General features: G+C 37.9%; 1 protein-coding gene and 1 long non-coding RNA gene across 3 annotated transcripts in view; one reads left to right on the forward strand and one right to left on the reverse strand.

Moving 5' to 3' along the window:
- Nucleotides 1-26,701, reverse strand: part of Tm7sf3 (transmembrane 7 superfamily member 3) — a 41,047-nt gene that overhangs the window by 12,890 nt on the left and 1,456 nt on the right. For both annotated transcript variants that reach the window (XM_046435822.2, XM_046435820.2), the window contains exons 2-6: nt 12,332-12,486; nt 8,932-9,082; nt 5,804-5,924; nt 3,866-4,037; nt 1,038-1,215 (exon numbers count right to left, since the gene is read on the reverse strand). In XM_046435822.2, coding sequence (XP_046291778.1) covers nt 1,038-1,215; nt 3,866-4,037; nt 5,804-5,924; nt 8,932-9,082; nt 12,332-12,486 — 777 coding nt within the window. The remainder of the gene's footprint in view (nt 1-1,037; nt 1,216-3,865; nt 4,038-5,803; nt 5,925-8,931; nt 9,083-12,331; nt 12,487-26,701) is intronic.
- LOC131423871 (uncharacterized) lies at nt 23,437-25,164 on the forward strand. The gene is made up of 2 exons (XR_009225979.1): nt 23,437-23,670; nt 23,739-25,164. It is a non-coding gene; the product is annotated as an uncharacterized LOC131423871 (long non-coding RNA).

Consider the following 26,701-nt stretch of genomic DNA (forward strand, 5'->3'; position numbering starts at 1 on the left):
GAGATTAAATAACTGTATTGTATCAGTACTAATTCTGTGTAATTAGGGGTACAAGATCTTTCTATCTGCAACTTATTCTCAAATGGTTCAGAAAAGTATTCAATATACACATATGTATGTTTTTATAGGAAGACAGGATGAAGCAAATAGAACAACATGGAAACTAATGTTTGAGAAATCAGGGTGAAGATTATGCAAAAATTATAGCATCTGTGCACCTTTTCTAAGAAAGTGTTTCAAGATGACACATACGTGCTGGTCCCACACACCTTCACTGCCACAACTCTCCTTAAGCTACCATCCCTCATCTGGATGACTTCCATGGCCTCCTAACTCATTCTACTACTTCTGCTCTTGCCCCTGTCTTTTCTCCAAAAGGAGCCAGCAATCACATTAAAGTCAGATGGTGGCGCTATCTGCTCAAAACCTCCCAATGTCTTTCCATTTCCTTCTGATATAATATATCTACTACGACCTGCGAGGGCACACTACCAGCCCTGCATCTCTACTGTGCCCTCCTCATTCTTTTCCCACCACTGTTCACACTGCCTTTCTTCAGGCAGTCTTCTGGAAGAGACTTTGGTACTGGCGATTCCCTCTACCTGGAAGGCTCTGTCCCCCGATATGCACATGGCTTCCTGCCTCCAAGGCCTTCCCATATTGTACTATCTCAGATTTTCTTCTCACCTCTACCAATGTGGCCCTTTCCAATTTTATTTTTCTTCTTAGTACTTTCTCATGTATTATATACTTTACAAATTTATCTTGTCTTGAATCTCCCACTAAATATATATGATATATAAGCAAGATGATATATATATATGTGTGTGTGTACATATGTAAGTATTTTTATTTTGTCTGGTTTGTTCACTGCTATATTCTAGTGCCTAGAACAGAGAGTAGAAAAACGAAAGGGCTCAAACCCCATTTGCTGAATGAACAAAAAGCATTTTTTAATATTCTAAAGTTCTATATCTGTGGAAACAGATCTGCAAAGTCAAAGAAAAATCTGTCAAAGTTTAAATCCATACACTCACCAAGGGAAGCACAATTACCCTCCACTGCCTCAAAGCTGCAAGCGTATGTGTGAGCAGGAACATAAGCAGCAGATGTATTCAGGAATGGATCCCGAACGATGACATTATAAATAACTCCTTGACCCCGCAGGGAGGAGAAGGAAACTCTTGTCTTATCATCAGCTGTTAGAGTCACCAGCTAGAGCCAAAAATAATGCACAATTAGTGTTTAGACTTTTTTTTTTAAAGCTATTCTATTAAAAATACCACCTACATATACCAAATTGCAATTCTGTTTAAAAGCAAAAATTACACCAACCCATTTAGCTTTGTCAAAAGACCAGCCTACATGGTTTGTATGTTCTAATATAAACAGTTCTTACACAAAATGCCTCCAAAGTTTTAATTTAATATGTTAAATGACATTAATATCTAATATAAATAAAGTCTAACATCTATATATTAACCTAATACAAATAAAATCTAATTATAAACCTAATAAAAACAGTGTGCAAATGCTAGTTAGTACAAAGTAAAAAATTTGGTAGGTTTTTTTCTTTCTTTTCTTTTTTTTTTTTTTTTTTTTGGTAGCAGGGATTGAACCCAGGCATGCTAAACCACAGAGCTACATCCCTTTCCCTTTTCATTTTTTATTTTATTTATTTTTTTTTTAATTTTTTATTGTGGGTTGTTCAAAACATTACAAATTTCTTGACATATCATATTCCACACTTTGATTCAAGTGGGTTATGAACTCCCACCTTTCATTTTTTATTTTGAAATAGGGTCTCGCTAAGTTGCTGAAGCTGGCTTGAACTCAGAATATTCCTGCCTCAGCCTACAAGTTGCTGGAATTACGGCATGCACCACTGCACCTGGGCATTTGTTTTAGTTTAAATAACTAAAACAAGGGCAAAAATCATAGTTAATTTGCTCACTACTCTTTCTTTAGTACTCAGCCCAATCGCTATTACCAAATCTTCAACAAGTGTATGCTCAATATAACCATACCGAGCTCAACGTAACGATAATACATAGAACTATAACTAGTGTAAATGAAGAAATTAAATATTTGAGTTTCCAAAGAAACAGTCACAAGCCTTCTAGAAGGGTACCACTTTTTAAAATTATGGCTCAGCCTTTAAAATACATGCTCTCTGGGCAAAAGATTAGTCAAGTTTAACAAAATATTAATCTTATCACCTACATTTCCAAGTTTTTATCATGCAAAATCTAAACTACACAAAAATGTTAATAATACAATAAACTCTATACCACATAATTGTCAATATTTTACCATATTTTCTTTTCTATTCCTTGCTCCTTCAATTTTTTTCTTGCAGAACTATTATAGATATCATGACATTTTACTTCTAAATATTTCTAAATACTCCTAAAAGAGTATTTCTCAAACATCATGTCCCTTGAATCACTAAGGGAATCTAGTAAAATGACTGATTCTGTCAGTCAGAGGTGGTTTTTGTTGCTTTTCTAACAATCTTTTAGGTGTTGACAATACTCTACACGCATCTACCACATTCTGAGTAGCAAGGTACTAAGAACATTCTCCAATCTAACCACAATGCCAGTCTCACCTAAGAAAATTAATAATTTCTCATTATCTAATACAGATCCATTTTTTCCCTTAATGTCTTCTATAGCTTTTTTCCTTCTTACCCAACATTCAAGTTTAGCATCTGTTTTGCATCTCTAATCTCAGTAATCTAGAATAGTCCTTCCCACCACCCTCTCCAACCTACCCACCACTCAATGATTTTTAAAGAGATTAAGTCAGTAGTTTTACAGAATACACCACAATCTGGCTTTGTCAGATTGTGCTCAAGGTCTAATTGGTTCTTTTAACCTTTATATTTCCTATAAACAAGAGAATCAAATGGAATGAACAGTACTTCTTAATTTGTGAGTAAGCATGATGAGTTTTTTTGTATTAAGGCTCCTCAGAATTGTGCAATGACATCCCAGGTGACACACATACAAAGTAAGACCTTATTCTTCAATAGGCTATGCCTACAGGCTGATCATAATACGCCATTTTAATCCCTTCTTTCTACATAACCTGGTGATCTATTAACCTTCTAGGAAGAATCATAGCAATCAGTCTAAAAAAACCTCACCCACCAACCATGACTGAAGGAGAACCTCATATGACATACTGCTATCAAGTACCTTGCAAGATATGAAGTTAAAATCCTGGCCTCCACAAAAGGAATCTAAATCATTAAGTCTCAAATTCTAATATACACAAGAATTACCTGGGGGATTATAAAACACAAATTCCAATTCAGTAGTTCCAGAGTGAAGCCTAAGAAGAATCTGCAATTCTAACAAACTCCCAAATGATGCCAATGTTGTGGGTCTGTGGTCCACACCTGGAGTAGCCAGGGTTTACAGGGATTCAAAAGCTCAGAGAAAACTTTTGCTCCAAGTTAGACTTTGAGTTTGGTTCAAATATTAATACCGATGTGCAATTTCTCATTATTATTTAGACACTACAACCTTCATACTTGCCAAAACTATTAAGCCAATAGTTACGGAAGTTACACAGAAAATCACTTCAACTTCCCTCTGTATCTCAAGATCATTAGTCACAGATGTAGCTGCAGCCTAAATTCAATATAATATATCTGTATCTCTCCAAAGGGTAACATCATTCTGGCCTATCACTAGCAATAGCTCCCCGTTTGATAACAAAATAAAAGGGAATAAAGTGGTTATCCCCCCCCCAAAAAAATCAAGAAAACAGTAAAGCAATAAGGTCCTGGTAGGTTCTCCCCTCAACTTTTTCAACAGTGTCACAATAGCCACACGACCATGAGAAACAGATTTACCTTGACAGCATTGGCCTTCACCTCAGGCACCTGGACCATCCTCTGCATGTGCTGGAGCAACACGTCCTCAGTGAGGTCATTCTCAGGCAGGAAATACTGATACACATCATACTGCAACCTCCACCTAAAGTCCCGGCCTGTTCCCACATCACATGGCGGAGGATCTGCACCTCTAAAGTCAACCAACAAAACTGAACATCAATCTCGTGTGGTGCAAGCCCCATCTACAAAAAGGAACCAAAAGCTCTAATTTCAAACTTCTGCAACAATTCAAATATAACAGTTCACCTTTTGCAATGGCATAATTGGTATTCCGGAGAAAAGTAACATGCTCTTATGAACTGAATGTTGCTGTTACCCAAAAAATTCATGTTGAAGTCCTAGCCCCTCATATAATGGTACTAGAAGGTGGGTCTTTGAGAGATAATTAGGTCATGAGGGTGGAGCTCTCCTAAGTGGGATTACTGCCCTTATAAGAGACCCCAGAGAGCTCTCTAGCACTTTGTGTCTTGTTAAGGATACTGCAACTAGAAGAGGGCTTGCTCCCAACCGTTCTGGCACCTTAATTTTGGACTGCTAGCTTCTAAAACTGAGAGAAATAAATGTCCATTCTTTATCCAGTCTACAGTACAAGTTGATCATCCTTAATCCAAAACTCCAAAATCCAAAATGTTCTGAAATCTGGAATTTCTTGAGCACAGATATAATGCTCAAAACACTTCAGATTTTGATTTTCAGACGAAAAGTTCCCAACCAGTAAAACCTATGCACATATTCCCAAATCCAAAAAAACTTCCATCATCTGAAATCCTTGTGATCTCAAGTATTTCAGAGAAGGAATACTTAATCTGTGCTTTGTTATAACAGCTCACCCGAAGACACACCAAGAGGTGAGTGCAGTTAAATAACCAAATTCTAATGTCAGGATTATAGTGAACTGCCAGCTGTGCCATCTGGTGTGCCTGTGGGCACATCAATGAACCTCAATGACCCTTAGAAAAACCTCTCTGTAAAACAAGAGCAATCGCCCCTTCTTCATGAGATATTTGGATTAAAGGATAAAGAACATGTAGCACTCAGTACGACATATGATGCACAGTGCTGAGTGCCACATAGAGAATTCTAATGTTTTTCAATGGAATTGTTGCTGTTAAAATAGAAATTTAAAAACTGAGGGCCAGGCACAGTGTGATTGCCAGTAATCCCAGCAACTCAGGAGGCTGAGGCAGGAGGATCACAAGTTCGAAGCCAGCCTCAGAAACTTAGTGAGATCCTATCTCAAAATTAAAAAAGGGGCTAGGGATGTAGCTTAGTGACAAAGCACCCCTAGGTTCAACCCCCAGCACCAAAAAAAGAAAGAAAGAAAGAAACTGAGGCAGAGTTTTAATTTTAAAAAAATCTTATAAAAGGATATTTCAGAGCTACAGAAGACTTTCTATATTAAAATGCATTATAAAAATTAAGATGCACTTCCAAATTCACAATAGACACGTCTGGCTTTTTCAAATAAAGAATGAAGGGGCAATTACATTAATTACAAATGACAGTTCAAACCAGGCACAGTGGCTTGGGAGGCTGAGGCAGGAGAATCGTGAGTTAAAAGCCAGACTCAGCAACTGCGAGGCACTAAGCAACTCAGTAACTTCGAGGTACTAAGCAACTCAGTGAGACCCTGTCTATAAATAAAATACAAAATAGGGCTGGGGATATGGCTTAGTGGTTGAGTACTTGAGTTCAACCCCTAGTACCAAAAAAAAAAAAAAAAAACAGTTGAAATATTAGTAATAAAGTTTAAATTACAACAATTTCCTTCCCCCAAAAAATAAACAATTCAATTTCACTACAGAGAACTACGGATCTCAGAAAGTTTGCTAAATTTACACAAAATTCAGTCATGACTATTCTAAAAGCAGTTTTAGGAGACAGAGATGGTCATACCTTGCATAGCCTAGGTTTGCAGGGGCAAACTCAATAGTCGTTTCAAAGAAATTATACTCCAAGTAAATGTTGGGATCAATGTCTAAATCAAACTCCAAATTACAGCCTCCAGGGATAGGATCTGAAGGAAAAATAGGAAAGTTACTAACAAAGAAGTCTTACATATACAAATCAGGCTCAGAACTTCCCATGTGGAAGTTAAATATAAACACAGAGCTTCTGCTTTTATACTACTTCAAGGACTTGGTTAAAGAGGAAGATCATGGGGATGAGGACCCTAGACCAGGGACTATTTTAGGCTTTGAGGGTCTGAGGGTCTCTATGACAACTGCTCAGTCCTGCCCTTGAGACACAAAAGCAACCACAAATAATACACAAATGAACAGGCACAGGTATGTTTCAATAAAGTTTTATGCACAAAGACAGACAGCAAGCTGGATCTGGCTTACCATCTCCAGCATGCCAATCTCTAGAGTTTAGTCAAAAGTGACATTTTTAAACTGAGGTCCAAAAATGGGTTTCATGGGCTCCACAAGCACCCTGAAGTTGCCAAATATTGAATTTCTACATTTCCTTGGGAGAAAACTTTTTATTATATTCTGGAGTCTGTGACTCAAAAAAAAATGCTTAAAAATCTGAAGATGGGCGGGGGGTCGGGGGTGGGGGGGAAATCACTGCCAAAAAGAAAGGGAACTCCATGGGTAACAGCTGTAGGGGGATGCAGCCAAACATGGGGCACACGTCTATAATACCAGTGAATCTGGAGGCTGAGACAGGAGGGTTACAATTTTAAGGCCAGCCTCAACAAGACCCCCAGCAAGACCCTGTCTGAAAATAAAAAATACAAAGGCCTGGGATGTAGCTCACTGGTAGAGTACCCCTGGGTTCAATCCCTAATTCCAAAAATAAAAGAGGTAAGGGCATCTACTTTTCATATGGCCTCTTTCAACAGAGAAAAATGGTATCATCCTCACTACTGTAGGAACAGTCATTGTGTTTCTACAAAAGAGTAAATATAAAAGACCCTAGGGCCATTTATGTGAATAGCACTTGAGTATTTAATCAAACACAAGATAGATTTTGGTAACTTGACGTTAATCATGTGACTGAAATAGCTCTTTTCTTGTTAAGAATCCTACTGAAGTCACTTGACATTAGCTCAACTCCATATGAAGAACTGTGTGTTATGCAGTCATATGGAGAGGATAAGACAGAGCAGGTTAACCAATCTAAAGATTTAGATCACAACTTCATACACTCATCCATCTATTCCCACAGCTGAATCTTGGTTTCCACAAACTGTTGGAATTCTGGTGGTAGACTTCCCCTGGTGAGAGCTGAGATGGAATATAGTGTATACTTCAATATTATGTGGAATCTTCCTCAAAATTTTGGGCTTTTTTTTAATATTCTTTCTCTGCACTTACAAATATCTACAACACCTAAGAAAATGATATGCATCCCACCTGAAGCTCTACTTTTTTGGGGAAGGTTACAGGGTGGGTTACACTGTCTTTGATAGAAGGCTGAAGTCTATGGATTTGTTTGTTCGATTTTGGTACTAAGGATTGAACCCAGGGATGCTTAACCACTGGCTGGGTCATAGCCCCAGCCTTTTCTTTTTTCTTTGAGACATGGTCTTGCTATATTGCTTAGGGCCTTGCTAAAGTTGCTGCAGCTGGCCTCAAACTTGTGATCCTCCTGCCTCAGCCTTCTGAGCCACTGGGGTTACAGGTGTGCACCACCATGCTTGGTGAGTCTATAACTTTTTACCAGGTAATTACTCTTTAGTTACAGAAAGCATTCCCTTTCCTTGATTCTGATAATCATTCGAATTCCACCTCCTTTACTACCTATCACTCCTCTCCTTCCCTTGTTCCCTAAACTTTAAGCATGGCCTAATTTCCCTCACCTCACCTGCGCTGCTCAATCACTGAAATCTCATTTTCATCCCTCCTGTCTATGCCACTAAGATGACTCCCATTAAAAGCCACCACTCATGCTTTATTACTATCAGATGGACCCTTCTGGTCACTTCTCTGGACCTCCCTACAGTGTTCTGTTATCCACTCCTTACTAAGGCTGCACCTCTGAGCTCTTCTCCTACCTCCAAGACCACATCTCAGTCTTACGCTTATTCCTCAGCAGTTAATATCCCCCAGGCACCCAGAAGTGCTGCCTGACAAATAGTAGGAACTAGGAAAGTATCTGCCATTTCCCCCTAGTTTTCTAAGTACATGCCTGGACAATTTCACTCACAGGATGGCTTTTCCTTTGCTGAGTATCTAACCTCACTCCTCCATTCCAGGTCCATATTTTAACTGCCCACTATGCACTGTCATCCATATGTCCAACAATCCCATCTGGGATTCACTGCGTCTCAAACTGAAGTCATCATCTATTCCATTGCACCCCATAAAACATCCAATACAACAACCCTGTTCCTCTGCCTACTTCCATCGCTATCTCCAAGCTGTCCATATAGGAAGTCTATGTACCCCTCTACTAATCCCAAACCACTGGTCATTGTGTCTTATCAATGCTACCTTCCAAACATCTCAAGACCAGCCCCTCTTCTCCACCCCATCTTGTGGCCTCAGCTCAGATCTTCATTTCCCACTCTGAACCCTCAAAGCTTTACTGAGTCCTGACTCTGCTGTGCTTTCTCCAATCCACTCCCAACACCGGCTCCAGGGTTAGCTTTCCAAGATGAAATGGACCCCATCATTCCTCTGCCTGGAAACTCTACACTTCCTTAGAACTGACCTCAGGATAGAATGCAAACTTCATGCTGTATAAGGCCCTTTGCACTCTGATTCCAGCCACACCCACTTGCCACACTCCTCCTTCAAAACATTAAGCTCACTGCTTCCTCAACTTAGAAGAATCAACTGCTAAGTTCTGTTTCTTGCCTTTCTGTTTCTGCTTTTCCAAGAGCTCCTTAAATATACTCTCCCCATCACCACCTGAGCTTTCACTCATCATGCTCACTTTGAGCTCCCTTGCTATTAAAATATTTCTGATTAAATAGCACTTACAACAAGCAATCATAATAGGATAATTTTCCTTAAATTTTCACAAATACATCCCATATTCCTTATAGTAATAGAGAGTCAAAGACAGGTTACCTCTTTCTGAGTACGAGAGTGGAATGGCCACATTTTGAACAGGCTCAGCATCTGTAGTCTCCAAATACCAAGTGCACATACTCTGCTCTGGTCTAAGAATAAAAACCAGTCCTTTGTCATTGCCTGTTCCTGAGGTATTGGGAAGGAGAGTCTGCAATTAGGAAGAAAAGTCACCATGAATAGGAAGTTGAGCAAAAGACATAGAATTGATCCAGTATGCAAGGCCTATTCCAAATATATTCAAATGAAAAATAGGGGACGGGGAGGAACCAGCCCTTCCTTAAATAATTAAGAAATTCTTTTCATCCCTATGTTCACATGTTCACATCTATAAGTAGAATTCTTTAAAATGCACTATTGTTTTAGTCAGTTTGGGCTGCTATAACAAAGTACCATAGATTGGGTTGTATATAAAGAATAAAAATTTATTTCTTATAGTTCCAGAAGCTGGAAATCTGAGCAGAGTGCCAACATAGTTAAGTTCAAGTGAGAACCCTCTTCCAGGCTGCAAACTGCCAACCTCTGGCTGCATCCTCACACAGCAGAAGGGGCACCTCTTGTACAAGGGCACCAATTCCACGTATGAGGACTCTGCTCTTAGGACCTAACACTTTCCACAGGACCCACTTCCTAATACCAAGACACCAGGAGTTAGGATTTCAACATATGAATTTGGAGAGGACATATTCACTCCATAACAAAAATCTTTGATCAGAAATTGAACAATGGATTTTACAAGCATTTTGATTCCCCTGAGTTAAAATTTACTAAGACAATAAAGATATGAATCCCAACCCAAAGGAGTTCAGTTTCTAGAAAGCCTTTTGTAACTAAGTTGTAACAAATTATAAACTGCACATGAAGTATATCATTTGAAAAGTTTTGATACATGCAGAGACCTGTGAAACCATCACCAATTCAAAACAATGAATATATGCAGGACTTCCAAAAAGTTTCCTGAGCCCCTTCCCAATCCTTCCCCTACACTCCTCTCCCTATTACATCCCCCAATCCCATCTGTTTAGAAATCTTCTTTACTAATAAAATGCTTTTTTAATAATAAAATATTAAGGAAGCAAACTCAGAATGCTCTTTTAAAACAAAAAAAGCAGGGGACAGATAAAGGAATCAGATTCAATTTGACAGGCATACACAAAAATGACTCATGTATTAATTAACTGTAAGGTCAATGGATTCCAAGAAACAACGAACTGTCATGATAACCCAAAAACCAATAGTTTCTAGGATGCAGGAAACAAACAATTCTCACACAGACCTCTCATTTCTAGGTGCATGCAGTTCTGGTCATCATCTTCTAAACAGTATGAATAGTGGAACTAAAAGTGGCCCAAGAAATGAAAACTTTTATAACTAAGATTTTTCTGCATGGAATCAAGGCCCAAGATGCTGTTCAGCCAGATCTCTTTGGTCATTTATTATGTCAACATTTCTTTATCAAAGATCTGTTTTCTCAAATGTAGGAACAGGCATCACAACTATGTTACTAAGCTGCTATGAGAATTAACTATATGGAAATCAAACACAGAGGTTCCCAAACAGGAATCAGAGGGTTCTCTAAGTCTCCAGAGGCCCCTATGAAATTGTATTTTGCCTGGGAGAGGGTGTCCACGAACAAGCAGTCTCTGGCTTCAAGAGTTTAAGAAACACAGATTTAGCACAAAGTATCTAATAAACTTAAATGCCCTTCCCATCCTCTCTTATTGTCTTTGTTATCAACTGAATCCTATCATTTGTGACAACATGGCAGAACTGGAGATCATTATGTTTAGTAAAATAAGCAAGGCACAGAAAGATAATTACCAAATGATCTCACTCACATACAGAATCTCAAACAGTTGATTTCACAGAAGTTGAGAGTAGAACAGTGGTTGCCAGAGGCTGGGGAGAGTAGATGGGGAGAAGCTGATAAGTGGGAAGGAAGTTACAGTTAGATAAGAGCAAGTTTTAGTGTGCTATTTGTCCAGAAGAATGGGTACAGATAATTATAAAGCACTGTTTGCAAAAGCTAGAAAAATTTGAATGTTTTCACCTTGAAGAAATGATAGATATTTGAGGAGGTATGTTTAACCTGGTTTAAACATTACTCAATGTATACACGTATCAAGAAATCACATGGCACCCCATAAATACAAGATGACCAATGCCTATCAAACTGCATACGTACTGGGTTGAGACAGGTTTGTTAACCAAATTCCAGAACATTAGAAGATAGGCGTGGAACAAATAAAAAGTAATTTCACACAGGGCAAAATTCATTCATTAGTCTAAGGGTTCATGTAGGCCAAATACAGATTTGTGAAAAGTTACCATAAATGACTGATCCTAAAAAGTTCAAGTTAATCCAACTAAAAACTTTCCAAAGTTGAGGTTATCTTAAGGGGTTAGTGATGACATCTACAGTAGAGTTCTTAACTCTGCTGGATGTGCAGCGCAAGGCTGGATGAACTAGGTGTTAATTCCTTCATTTGGTTCAAAGCCAGCCTCAGCATCTTATCAAGACCCTGCCTCAAAATAAAAAATAAAAAAATTTTTAAATGGCTGAGGATGTGATTCAGTGGTTAAGCATCCCTGGGTTCAATCTCCAGTACCTGCCCCCACCTCCACCCCCACCCCCACAAAAAAGAATTCATTTGTTTACAAGAGAGACTCCAAAGGATAAAACTGATCACATAGGGTTCTCAGTAAGCTACAACAAATAGCTAAACGACAATGGAAACACATTAAAATATATTATCAGAAAAATTATTTAAGGACCCACAGAGTGAGAAAATGAAATGGTAGGAAAACTTAAGTGCAGAGAAGAGACATCAGGCACAGGACCCCTCTCCCATGACTTGGCTCTCCAGCTCTAAGTCAGAGGCTGGCACACTGGCACATGTCTATAATCCTAGTGACATGTGAGGATGAGACAGAAGGATCACCAGTTGAGGCCAGCCTCAGCAATTTAATGAGATCCTGTCTCAAAATAAAAAATTAAAAGGACTGGGGATGTAGCTCAGGGGTAAAGCATCCCTGGGTTCAATCCTCAGTACCAAAAAAAAAGAAAAAGAAAGTACTGAAGTACTAACATCTGCTGCTCTCAATTACTAACCTGACAACACAATCTTTTTTTTTTTTTTAATTTTTTTCCTTAGTTGTAGTTGGACAGAATACCTTTATTTTATTTATTTATTTTTATGTGGTGCTGAGGATCGAACCCAGCACCTTGCACGTGCTAGGCTAGTGCTCTACCGCTGAGCCACAACCCCAGCCCCCAACTCAATCTTTTTAAGACAAAAGACATAAACATGAAGAGACATCAAATTCTAATGCTTATACCACACATAAGACCTAAACATATGGAAATGATATTTTTGCTGAAATAATTCTTCATACATACCTGAGAAAAAGAAAGTGTTGTATTCCGATACTGTGAGTGTATTTGGAAAATAAGGAAAGTCACATTACTTGAAATATGACGCAAAATAGCTTCCTCTGGAAACAGCCTGTTGAGCTCGAAGTATCTGAATTTCCCCACAGAAAATTCAAGAAAACCTACAATGGGAGAAACTTTTCATTATAATACTGTATCTCATTTGTAAACACCACATTCAAAAACAAATGTAGAATGCTAATTTAACCCTCAGAAAACTCCATGAGGTAAATATTGTTGTCTCTATGTTATGGATGAGGACAATGAAGCTAAAAAGGTGAAGCAGGGCCTGGGGGTGTGGCTCAGTGGTAGAGCTCTTGCCTAGCACGTCCAAGACCCCCGGTTCACCAGCACCAGAAGAAAGAAAGAAAAAGGAAGGTGGAGCAGTCCACATGAGGTCATTCAACTAGTAAGTGGTGGAGCTGAGAACTAGAATGGATGTTTGAAAAGATGTGAACATCCAGATGTGGTGGTGCACATCTGTAATCCCAGCAGTTTGGGAGGCTGAATCAAGAGGATTCCAAGTTCAAAGTCAGCCTCAGCAACTTGGTGAGCCCTGAGCAACTTACTGAGACTCTGCCTCAAATAAAATATAAAAAATGGCAGGGGAGGGCTAGGGATATAGCTCAGTTGGTAGAGTGCTTGCCTCATATGCACAAGGCCCTGGGTTCAATCCCTAGCACCACAAAAAAAAAAAATGGGGGAGGGGAATGTGGCTCAGTGGTTGAACACCTCTCTATTAAATCCCTGGTATGGGGGAAAAGAACATGAACAATACTAAGTGCTGACGATGGACCCAAGACCCCAGAAAATTTTACATCTTGTAGGAAAACAACAATTCTCTTTGGAACAAAGTCTCCAAACTTAAGAATAAGCAATCCTCAAGGATCTTATTTATCATGAATGTGCTACTATTAAAGAGTACCATCTAGTGAATTCTGAAAGAAGCGGGACTTCAACTTAATGCCAGAGTTAATGGCTGTATTATTTTTAGGCTGGTTGCTGAATTGTCATAAGCTTCAATTTCCTCATCTATCAAATGGGGTGTTTAAAACTAACTTGAAAAAGCAGGTACCATCAACATCAACAAAAATGTTTGTCAGGGGCTGGGGCTGTGGCTTAGTGGTAGAGCACTTGCCTAGCATGTGTGAGGCACAGAGTTCGATTCGCAGCACCACATATAAGTAAGTAAAATAAAGGTCCATTGACAACTAAAAAAATTAAAAAAAAAAAAAAAAAATGTTTGTCGGGTACCCACAATAGACCCTTCACATATAATTGTGAACCACAGGCATTCTGGAAAAAGGAGCTTTTTGGTCATTTGTATTAGGATCAAGCCCAGAGTTCACACAGGTTATGACAAGGACAGTTTCTCAACACCTCATCCAGACGTCTCCAGACTGTCTACCTGCCCCTATCGTCTGGTTGTGTTGAAGTCACTCATTCTATCCATGCTCCTCTCTCAGCTGCATGCCAGTTCTTTTTCCAATCTAATTCTCAAGCAACCCACTAAATTAGGTTGCTTTTACTTCTGGGTGGCCCTGGATTCCCAAGGCAGCCCTACCCTCTCGTCAGTATGTATCTACATAAATAGCAGAAGAGTTCCCAAGCATTACATACCAGTCCTGGGGGTTCACATCTGAAAGTAAGTGGAAAAAGCTTCAAGTTTAATATAGAAAAGAAGCTGATGAGAAAGGAGTTGACGAGAAAAACTGTAATTCAACTGAATCCCACAGTAGAACCATCATGTTTTACTTTAGAAGGAGATGAGAGGCAGTGGGTGGTAAAAGAAAACTCTCCCGAATTAAATAATTTGGACTGGAGCTGTAGCTCAGTCTCACACGTGTGAGGCACTGGGTTCGATCCTCAGCATCATATAAAAATACATAAATAAAGATACTGTGTCCATCTATAGCTAAAAAATTTTTTTAAATAATTTAACACATTCATGTCCCAAGAAGACCATTCAACATTTTTTTCCTAAATTCTAATACCCTATAGGAACCATCAAGAACAAAACAAAAAGTTATCATAAATGGCCAACCTGTAGATGGAACTCCAATAAGTACAAATGATGATAAGCCTAGAAAAATGATTAGTCTCTATAAATTTTCCACAAACTCTGTGATGCTGTATTACATTCATAACAATGTTTTTATAAAAACTGACAAAAAAGGTTATTTGCGTTTATGATTTAATTTCTCAAAAGTCAGAGAAAAATTTAATAGTTGTAGCCACGACAGATGGAAATGGTGTATTTTCTCCTATTTATAGAACAGGAATGAATATTTTATATGGATCAAACTCCAGCTGAAATAGAGGTAAAGCTTTAGGGAGTAGCTAGGAAAATCTGGCTAGGAAAGTCTAGAAAATTCAGAGAGTTTGTAGTTTTGTTTTTTGTTAAAAGTTAACAGGAAAAACAGTTTTATATTTTCCAGACCTTTCATCATCGTAGTTATTAGAAAACCAAACTACACATAAAACTAAAAGCATCTCAGTAAATGGCACTAAATGTGTCTGTCTCTGTTTTGCACTTTAATTTTGGTCCCATCTATCATCCATCTTCTAAGTCTTAAAAAAAAAAAAAAACTCATTCTGGAGGCTGGGGTTGTGGCTCAGTGCCTAGCATGTGTGAGGAACAGGGTTCGATTCTCAGCACCACATATAAATCATAAAATAAAGGTCCATCAACAACTAATAAAAATATTTTTAAAAATACCCATTCTGATTTGTCAGACCAGAACAATATCAGCATCAGTCTGTTTTCCTAAAGAATTAACTGTCCAAAGTTAACTGTCCTTTCACTGTCCAAAGCCTGCAGCTCATCTACTATCCTATCTTTTCTAGTTTCATTTTTGGTTTTCCCTTTTTAAAATCCTTTTCCCCATTTGGCAAATGTTCAGGAAGTACTTATGAAATAGTCCCTCTGGCTATCAGGCATTGTAAATGAAACTTAAAGAAGTAAATTTAAAAAGATTATCTAAAACTCTGTCATTAAAACTTAGATTTGCCCTTCAACATATTTTAGAATGTCTACGCCCAAAACACTGACCTTGAACCAGAACAGTACAGGCTTTAAAGCCCTGGAAGAGATTGAAGCTGTCATTAGTGAAATCTTAATGGTAAACTACCCCTAACCTTTTTCTTTATTCTATCACCTAGGGGCAAGCATGAATCACCACTCAGAGTTAGAAAAACTTCAGAAAGACAGGAAAGAAACACAGGACCATGGAAACTTAAATATATCTTAAACAATTGGTGACTTGACGAAATAAACAGGGGTATTAAAAGCAGGTAGGTTAAGTTACTTTGCTTTATGTGTTTCCTTATTTTTCAAAATTTCTATAGTGATCATGAGTTGTTCTTATCCAAAGGAATTTCATGATTTGAAAAAAAGGCTTCCTGGCACTCGAAAGTATAAGATCAATCCCTGAATCTACAATTTTATTTATTCATTTATTTTAGAATTTTCAATGCCTTTATTAGTGCATTGTAATTATACACAATAGCTGGGTTCATTTGCATGTAATCAAACATTCATGGAATTTAATTTGCTCCATTTCAGTTCCTAGGGCCTCCTCTTTCTTTCCCCTCTTCCCTCCCCCCATTTTCCTTCTTATACTCCACTGATCTTCCTTCTATTTATTTATCTATTTTTAATTGGTGCTTTACAGATACACATAAAGGCAAAATTCACTGTGGTATATTTATACATGTACACAGTGTAATTTTATCTAATTCAATTCATATTTCTGCCCCTTTCCCAACCCTCCTGCATCCCCTCAATCTCCTTCTTACATTTTAAATTCTTAAAAAAAAAAAAAAAAAAATGCCTGGGTTCATTGCCCAGCACTGGAGGGGGAGAAGGGAAGGACACACAATAAACAAACTTATCGTTAATTTTTCCCTTAAAACAAATATTTTTAGATACTATATAATCTTTATTTTTAAAAGGTACAAAATACAATACACTATTCAAAAATCATCACTCAGTTTGGCATACAACTGTTCCTCAGCATCCACAAAGGAAGGGTCCAGAATCTCCAAATATACCAAAATATGTGCATGCTCATATCCCTTACATTAAAAGGTGCAGTGTTTGCATGTAACACATGCACGTCCTCCTGTATACTTTAAGTCATCTTTGGACTGCTTATAAACCTAATACAATATGAATGTTACGTAAATAGTTGTTATACTGTATTGCGTAGGAAATGACAAGAAAAGTCTGTACATGTTTAGTACAGGGGCAATGTTTTCAAATGAAAATGGAAAATCATTAGCAATTGGTTGAATCCATGGATGCAGAATCTATGGAGGATATGGAGAGGTATCTTAGGACTTAGGTAGACAGCAGCATGTGCATTTCCACATATATGGAGGGAAAAGATATAAATGTTTGGCGTAGCCCATTTAATAGGTTTTAATACTTTTCCATATCAAAATCATCCTAGGTATATCATTCTTAAAGTTCTTCAGTATTCTATTCTGTATATGTAACATAATTAGTCAACCAATCCCCAAATAACGAACCCACAGACTGTTATTCCAATACAAATTAAAAAATAAAATAGTTCTATTTTGTGACAGTGTGTCCTAGAAAGCACTAAGTCAGGCAATCAACTTATGTGAGATTTCTCATATGACAGCATAACAGATGGCCTTTGATCCTAAATGGTTAAACTGTATCTAAGACTTATTCTAATCTTAGAAAATTCGAAAATGAAAACAAACAGCCCAGCAAGGCACAGTGGTGCACGCCTATATTTCCAGCGGCTGGGTGGCTGATGCAGGAGGATCACAAGCTCAAAGCCAGCCTCAGCAATTTAGCAAGATCCTGTCTCAAAATAAAAAATAAAAAGGGCTGGGGATATAGCTCAGTGGTTAAGCGCCCCAGGTTCAATCCCTGGTACAATAAACAAAACAAATAGCCCACTGAAAATATGTAATGATCAGGACCAAAAAATTAAGCTACAGTCTCTTCTGACTTCTTCCTCAAGAAGTACACCCAACATTTCAGGAAGAGTTGTAAGTTTCATCACTTCCTGGGTTTCCAGAAAGCTACAGCAGGATGATGCCTCACTGGTCCGCATCCCCAACATGACTATAGCAATGAACCAGGCAGAAGCCAGATAATAAAAGGAAGGGACACTGTATTATTTAAAACCTGGTTACTTGAAATAAATAGGCAGAATTAATAACAGGTATCTCTCTAGGGATATATTTTAAATAATTATTTTTTTCCTTAGTTTTCAGTTTTTCCATAGTGATCATGAGATGTTCTTAATAGAAACAAGTTATAATATATCCTGGCAATATATGACAGTCATCTGGAGGTAGTTTAAAAAAAAAACAAAAAACTGCTGCTTGTGATCCTTTCCAGTCAGTTATATCAGAATCCCTGGGGGCTGGGTCAAACTGTCAATTAAAAAATATTTATTAAAATAAAGTGCAGAGGGCTGGAGTTGTGGAGTTGTAGAGTGCTTGCCTAGCATGAGTGAGGCACTGGGTTTGATTCTCAGCACCACCTATAAATAAAATAAAGGTCCACTGACAACTAAAAAATATTTTGAAAAATAAAATATAGTGCAGAGAAATACCTAAAGTTTACACACCCATGAAACCATCACCTAAGTCAAGAACCATCATTCCAGCATCTCAGTATGGCCCCTGTCAATCTTCTTTCCTCCCTAGAGGGAACCATGATTTAATGTCAAACACTAGGGTTTGGTTTTGAGAATTAAATGAAATTTACACATGAATTCTTTTGTGTGTGGCTTTTTTTTTTTTATACTGGGAATCGAACCCAGGGGTACTCTATCCCTGAGCTATACCCTCAGCCCTTTATTTTGAGATAGGGTCTTGCTAAATTGCAGAGGCTGACCTCAACCTTGCAATCCAGGTGCAAACTTGCAATCAGGTGCCTACCAGAGTTGTTGGGATTACAGGCATGTACCACCATGTGTCTAGCTTTTAAAAAAAATCAATATTCTATTTGTAAGCTTCATTCCAGTGACTATAAGTAATCATAACTAATTCATTACCATTGTTGTATAACCCATGAAATTAAATACCACAATGTATTAATGTTCTGTTAATAAATATTTGGAGGGGATGGGGATATAAGCTCAGGGGTACAGCATTTGCCTAACATGATGTAGGGCCCTGGGTATGATCCCCAGAACCTCAAAAAAATAAACATTTGGATTATGTCTAGTTCGGTGTTATTACAAATAACTCCAAACATTTTCTATACATCTTTTGGTACATGTACATACAGGATTCTCTTTGATAGAATCCATCAGAATTATCAGATAATAGGTATTCTTATATTCATATTTAATAGAAAGCATTATCCAACATGCTTTTGCCAATGTACAGTCCCATTAATGTGTGGAAAAGTATTGTCAACAGTCTCCCAAACACTTGGGATCATCAGTTGCTCTGCTGGATGTATAGTAGTATGTTATGTTAATACGCAGTTAATACGCAGTATTAACTGGGGATGTAGCTCAGCAGTACAGTTCATGTTTAGCATGCCAGAGGCCCTGGGTTCTATTCTCAGCACCAAAAAATAAAAATAATAATATGCATTTCCAAATCAGCTAGTGATTTTTTACTACATTTTATTTTGCTTATTGGCTATATGGATATTCTCTTTGTGAAAAAGTCTGTTCATCTTTTGTCCATTTTTAAAACTGAATCATTTGGTCAGGTGCTGGGGTATATAACTACAATCCCAGCAAGTCAGGAAGCTGAGGCAAGAGAATCCTAAATTCAAGACCAGAATGGGCAACTAAGTGAAATCCTGTCTTAAAAAATAAAAGGCTGAGGATGTGGTAGAGCACCCCAGATTCAATCCCCAATACTAGGAAAAAAAATTATTTGTTCTTAAATCTTACCAGTTCTTTATGGCAAGTCTTGCATACCACCTTGTACTTTTGTAATTTGTCTGTTTCCTCTCTCGGTACCTTCAGATTATGGAAGTTTTAATTTTAACAAAATCTGATTTCTCACGTTTTTCATCTATGATTAGTCCTTGTGTCATTTTATTTTTTATTTATTTATTTATTTTTAGTCATACATGACAGTAGAATGCATTTTGATATATAATACATACATGGAATGTACATACATCAATCATATTGTCTATTCTATTCTGCTGCCCTTCCTATCCTCCCTATTTCTCCCCTCCTCTCCCATCCTTTAGTCCTTGTATCATTTTAAAGAAATTTTGTCAAGTATTCCAAGATCTTGAAGGCGGATTCCCCATGTTAACTTCTGGAAGTTTTGTTTGACCTTTTACATTTAGGTCTCAAACCAACCTAACACTGATTTTTATGTATAGCTGAGACAGGGAGCAAGGTTCATTTTTCCATGTACATATACTTGAAATAACAACCTTCAGTAAAAAACCCCACCCTCTCCCTACTGCTCTGCAGTCCCACTTTAATGTAAGTCAAGTAAACAAACATGTTTGTTTCTGGATTCTCCCCTGGGTTCCACCAGTTTACCTATCTGTCCTGACACGTTTATTATTCTGTGTAAATTCCTATCCCAAATTTGTCCTTCCTCTTCAAAACTGTCTTGACTATATTACAGCCCTTTTCATTTCCACATAAATACAGAAATCAGTTCATCAATATCCACCAAAAAAAAAAAAAAAAAAAAAGCCCCTGATTCTGATTGGGAGGGCACTACAATTTAGGAAGAAGTGATATCTTTAAGACATATTTTTTGGTACCAGGGATTGGACCCACCTGCCGTTTTTGTTCTGTTTTGTTTTGGTTTTTTAAGACAGGGTCTCACTAAGTTGCTTAGGGCTTCGTTAAATTGCTGAGGTTGGCCTTGAACTCCTCCTGAGTCCCTAGGATTACAAGAATGCACCACCATGCCCAGCTAAAACAGAAAATTTCTTAATCTGTGAATTGGAGATATTCTTCTACTTATTTAATTTGTCTCAAGAATGTTGTATGGTTTTCTCTGCAGAGATCTCTACATATCCTAGTATAATTATCCCTAAATATTTAATATTTCCTGGTGCTTCTGTAAACTTTTTCTTTTGAATTTCCATTTCTTGTTCTCTCTTCAACAATATGCCTATTTAAAAGTTCTCCAGGCGATTCTAATGTTCAGCCAGGTTTGAGAACTACAAACACAATAATAAATAAGGAGAAAATGTGTTTATCCTTCCCTTATCTTTAACCTAACTTCACTGTGAAAATACTTTGGCAGTTAAAAGGACATTTCATAATTTTTACAGAAGACTGCATTTTAACCAAACTACTTGTGGTTTCACTTCTGGCTGTTCAGAGCTTTGTCATATTTGATGCTCCAGTGCCTGGCACAGACAGCACATGTTTGTTAAATGATAAGAGAACTATGTAACCTCAGGCAAATAATTTATTATTTCCTCTGGGCTTCTGTTCTCTTATGGTAAAATGGAGGTAACTATGCTACATATATCAGTTTGGCTGCTAAAAGTATCAAACAAATGGGAAAAATGATTTTAAACTATCCAATTCTATACTATAAGATATCATTAGCTTCCAGGCAGTCTTGGATTAGCTTACAAATAAACTAATGAGAAGATGCTAAACACACATAGGACATTTACAGAAATGCCCAACTCATAAACATCAAGTTGAGAAAGAGACTTCCATCTGATGACAATGAAAGACACTGAAAAAGACACTGGGGATGAGGCTCAGTGGTAAAGCTCTTGCCTGACATGCATGAGAACCTGGGTTTGATCCCCAGCACCACAATACAAAGAAAAAAAAAATTTTACTGAAACCCTGCTGGGAGCCATTAGCCAAGTGGGTATGACAATTTCCTTGCCAGCGCACCCCATGTTGCAGTGACATTGAATGTAGGTGACCTTGCTCAAGGACCAAGGCGGATTAGGGTATTCCCAGTTTAAGATAATCGGGTTTAGGGCGTTCCCGGTTTAGGTTCCAGGTTTAAGGTTTAAGATTATTCCTGCTGGGAATAGGGCGTATCCTGCTGCCTGAGTTCCCCTTGAGTTCTCATGGGATTCAGACAGTATTTTTTGGGAGACAGAAGCCCAGTGGACGTGGATTTGGGCAGAGAACGTGGATTTCCCCAGAACGTGATTGTAGATGGCTGGTGTGAGTTCGGGAATAAAGAGTTGCTGTTTGAATCTACAAGCTGTGTGGTGGCTCGTGATTGTGTGCCCAGCCAGACTGCGGCATTTGGCGGCTCGTACGGGGAACTTCTGAAGCTTGGAGGTAAGTGAAATTTCTCACCCCTGAGGAAGAGCGAAAGAATGGGTGACCAATTCAAAAAACAATGTGTTATTGTTTTGATTTATTTTGTTTTTATTTCAAGTTGCCTGTTCCTAGAACTTTCTCAGGCAAACTGGGGAAAATGGTTGACTCAAGGTTTGAAGTTGTTCGCCTCTGAGGAAGAGAAATTGTTAGAGGAAGGAGGCACCCCAGTAAGACCAACAACAGTTAGGGCATATGTTGATACAATACAAAAATGTAGCACATGGCCTTTGAAAGACGAGTTATTAAGTATATCAATGGGACCATCATGGTATCCTGTAGAAGGATTTTTCTTCAACAAGAAAGAGATGGCTAGTTCTGTTTTCAGTTGGGTTTCAATTATAGTATTATAGTATCATAAAAAACATGAAAGTCTTTCATTTTATTAAAGTGGAGTAATTTGTCTAAATCAGAAATTTTATAAGAGTTGTTTCAAAATGTGAATTTATAAAAAGGGTTAACGGTTAAAAAAGAGAAAAAGATTCAAGATGTGGAAATATATTTTAATATAAAAGGTTAAAGGAAAAAGAAATGTTTCTAGATGAGATAATCTCTATGTGGTAAAGTAAAAGTTGTAAAATGCCATTTAAAAAAATTTTGAGGAAACTAGACTTACTTTAAAAGCTTGAGAAAGGAAGAAAGAAGAAAAAGGTATTTGTACATGGCAGATTGAGACAAAGCTTCTCAATGGAGTTAAAAAAAAAAAGCCTTTGGTTGAAGGGCAGCCATGTAAACTAACATTGAAGCGATTTAAACAAAATCTAAGCCTCGTTTAAAAGTGAAGTTGTAGGTGGTGAAAAAGTACATTTAAAAGTACAGTATAGATGATAATTAAAAGGTTAAATTGAAGGTGGTCGAGATACCTTCATGGCGGAAAAAAGATTGCTTTATTGCATCATTCGAAGCCTAGTTAATCTTAAAGGCATTACTTAAAAAAAATGGGAAGATAATAGGATAAAAGATACTTAGATAAAGAAGATCAAAAAGCGAAAAACTTTAAAGACAGAAGTATAGAAAGTTAAAAAGAAAAAAGATAAAGAAGATGTAGAAAGATAGAAAAGATGTAGGAAGACAAGAATTTTAAACCCACAAAATAGGAAGAAAAAAAAAAAACTAGGAGGAAAATAAGCAACTAAGGGTAAATATACAAACCTTAAAAAAAAAAACAAAAAACTAGAAGATAGAAATAAGATAGAAAATGGTTGAAAATGTCAAGTAAAGGTATTTCATATAGAAAATGCAAAAAGCTAAGACAACTATTAGATACAGACATATACTTATTAAAGCAAAAAGAGGGAATTGGAAGGGGGTATATATCCCCCAAAGATAAACTTAAAATAACGCTTTTTACTCTAAACTTTTTAAATTTGGATTCTTCAGGACTTAGTGCTGCGGAAAGGCATATGTATCCAAAAAATGTACATAAGCCTAAAGTACTTTGGAAAGATATTCTAACAGGACAATGGAAAGGTCCTGACCCAGTGATTGTCTGGAGTCGGGGGTCTGTTTGTGTTTTTCCACAGGGAGAACAGCAGCCGATTTGGATTCCAGAGAGATTAACTAAAACAATTTCTACAGATCGAAAAGAAGATGATTTGACTCAAATCCATAACAGCTGATATCCAGAACTCCAGCTTGGCCATTCTTACATCTGCGACAGTGATTAACCAGGATGCTTTTTTCAATAGCTATTTTATTATTGCATTTTTCCACATCATAAGGTTCTATTTTTATTTTTTGAGCTCATACAAACCTAGGTTAATGTTTTTCTGATCAGTTTTATTTTTTGACTGTGGAGTTTTTAAACATTGCAATGGAGATTTCACCCAGGTAAAGCTACAAGGCCTTTACTATTTTCTTATGTGTTGTACGTTTGTGTACACTCTTGTGTTTTGTGTTGTATGTCTGTATGTGCGTATGTCCATATTTCTTATATGAGGAGCGCTCATGAAAAAATGGATCCGAATTATTATTATTTTTTTATTCACGTGATTTAAATGGTTTAATTTAAATTAGGTAAACAGCTGTTAAGGATTGTTTTTAAAGGTGGTTAACAGATCTGTTTGTTTACTAATTTAAATTAGGTAAACAGCTGTTAAGGATTGTTTTTAAAGTAGGTTAACAGATCTGTTTGTTTACTTTCACCTTTCCTTTTCATTATATTTAATAATTCTTTTCAGGATAATGTCTTTTTAGCATCATTGCCAGAATTCCTATCTTCATCCCAGTGCCGGTGAAGACAAAGATACAACCAGACTACAGCTTCTATGATAGCTATCACAGTAAACTGTATAAACTGATGCATCAATGAATATAACTCAACAAGTAATGCTCAATCAAGGAGTTAACTTACTTTGGGAGGAAACGGATTTTGGGAGGAAATGGACATATTGATAGATTCCTCTGCTTTGAACTGCTTGCAGAACTTGCCTGGACTATGTAACTATCGTTTGGTGCAGCGAATTGTGGTAATGCTGGCATATCTTTGCTGATGGTGTCACCAGTGATGCAATTTTTATTTCCTTGCCAGCGCACCCCATGTTAATTGTGGTAGTGCTGGCATATCTTTGCTGATGGTGTCACCAGTGATGCAATTTTTCCCAAGGAGCCGTCAATTGGCTTGGTGTTGTGGCATTTCTGTATCCTCCTCCCTTCTGCTAGTGATGGTCTAAAATTTGGGGGCCAATGGCTATATGCTGGACCGGTAGTCAGTGACGGGTATGATCCAATTGCAGTGGTATCAACCTAAGACAGGAGGCTGACACCTAAAGGTCAGTTTTCCGATGACGGGTAAGAACCATATGTTGAATTGGACAACCTACCAGGCACGGTCCTTAAGCCACATTAACCTCACTCCCCCACTGGCACCAAGGCCAAATTTGGGGGCCAACAGAGGTGAGGCAAAGAACCTCACCCCCCCACTGGTGCATAGACCTATCCACAAGTATGGCTGTATGCTGGACCGGTAGTCAGTGACGGGTATGATTCAATTGCAGTGGTATCAACCTAAGACAGGAGGCTGACGCCTAAAGGTCAGTTTTCTGATGACGGGTAAGAACCATATGTTGAATTGGACAACCTACCAGGCACGGTCCTTAAGCCACATTGCTTGTTGTTTAATTAATCAGAAGGGGGGAGATGCTGGGAGCCATTAGCCAAGTGGGTATGACAATTTCCTTGCCAGCGTACCCCATGTTGCAGTGACATTGAATGTAGGTGACCTTGCTCAAGGACCAAGGCGGATTAGGGTATTCCCGGTTTAAGATAATCGGGTTTAGGGCGTTCCCGGTTTAGGTTCCAGGTTTAAGGTTTAAGATTATTCCTGCTGGGAATAGGGCGTATCCTGCTGCCTGAGTTCCCCTTGAGTTCTCATGGGATTCAGACAGTATTTTTTGGGAGACAGAAGCCCAGTGGACGTGGATTTGGGCAGAGAACGTGGATTTCCCCAGAACGTGATTGTAGATGGCTGGTGTGAGTTCGGGAATAAAGAGTTGCTGTTTGAATCTACAAGCTGTGTGGTGGCTCGTGATTGTGTGCCCAGCCAGATTGCGGCAAAACCCAAAATAATTTTTACAACACAACCTGATAGAGATGGCATTTAATTTCTACTCACAAAAAAAAAGACCTGGCAAAAGAAGACACGTACCAAATTATATCCTGCAGAAGTTAACAGGAACTTAACTTCACCTCTAAGCCATCTGGAAAAGGATTCATCGGAAGCATTTTATGAGACATAATTAGATCTTATGACTTCAGGAGTGGGAGGAAAAAAGACAGCACATCAAATGACATTACAGAGCAAAGGGCCAACATCAAGATGGTGCACTTACAAAGTAGTTCTCCTCTACAAAGAAGTGGTTCTGCTTTTTCTGCCAACAATTTTTAGCACTGGAATAGAAAGGGACTTTTTTTCCTATTTTTCACACTCATCTTTTATTCTTGCCCAGAGTCCGTTTTTCTTTCCAGTAATTCCATTCCAAGAAGAACTGCCCAATCCTAATAATCTCTTCCTTTCTTTGCCAATCAGGTCCTTATCTTGCAACCTTAAAAATTTCCAGCTTTTCTTAATATTTTACTAAAGTCTACTTCAGATTTCCCTCCATTGTTTGTGCTTTAACACAACAACCAAATTCTGGGAGGGATCTGTCAAATCTTGGTCTCAATAATTCTCTTCAGACACACAGTTAAAAATAAAAATGGTTCAGCTACTTGAGCTGGCTGCCATTCAAATGCCCCTCCCAATAGCTCATTTTTATGGTCTTCTAAATTGTTATTAGTCCCAAAAGTTAAAAGGAAACACAACAATGAACATACAACTTCTCACACACTTGTGAAGGGCACCAACATTTGCAACTCACAGCACAAGTGACCTGTTGCTTTAAAGCATCATCCAAAGCACAGAGGGTCCACATGACTTCCCTACCAACTCCAATTACTATGTAATTTCATGAGAGTTAGTGGATACAAATCTAAAACAATAATGATATATGTTAAGGGTCAAAGAGACATGGGACTCCAGGAGAAGAGACAACTATTTAAATGGACAAATCACCTCCAATGCCCAGGGCTGGTAAGAGAAAGCACCTTCCTTAGACATTCTAGGAACTTGACCAGCCACCTTCCAAGGTTCATTCAGTATTCAGCCTCAAGCTGTGCAAGTCAGCTCATCCTGCTCAAGATGGATAAATCTTCCTAAACTGCAACAGCTGCTCTGATCCTTCATTTTGTCCTATTAGAATCCTACACAGCAATCCAGCCATGTTACAAGAGGATCACTCAAGTCTTGAACTAAGGATTTCTTGATTTCTGTACTGACTTTCATCTGACAGAGGTGGAGAATATCAGCTTTTATTACCAGCAGTTAAATTTCCACATATTGTCCCTTTCCTGCAGAGAATAATATTAACACAAGGCAAACATAACATTCTTTTTTTTTTTTTTTGGTACCAGAGATTGAACCCAGGGCATCAATCACCGAGCCACATCCCCAGCCTGTTTTTTATATTTTATTTAGAGACAAGGTTTCACTAAATTGCCAAGGCTGGCT

The sequence above is a fragment of the Marmota monax genome, unplaced genomic scaffold (genome assembly GCF_021218885.2).
Source record: "Marmota monax isolate L192 unplaced genomic scaffold, Marmota_monax_Labrador192_F-V1.1 WCK01_AAM20220418_F8-fsc00012, whole genome shotgun sequence".
In the NCBI taxonomy this organism is placed as follows: Eukaryota; Metazoa; Chordata; class Mammalia; order Rodentia; family Sciuridae; genus Marmota; species Marmota monax.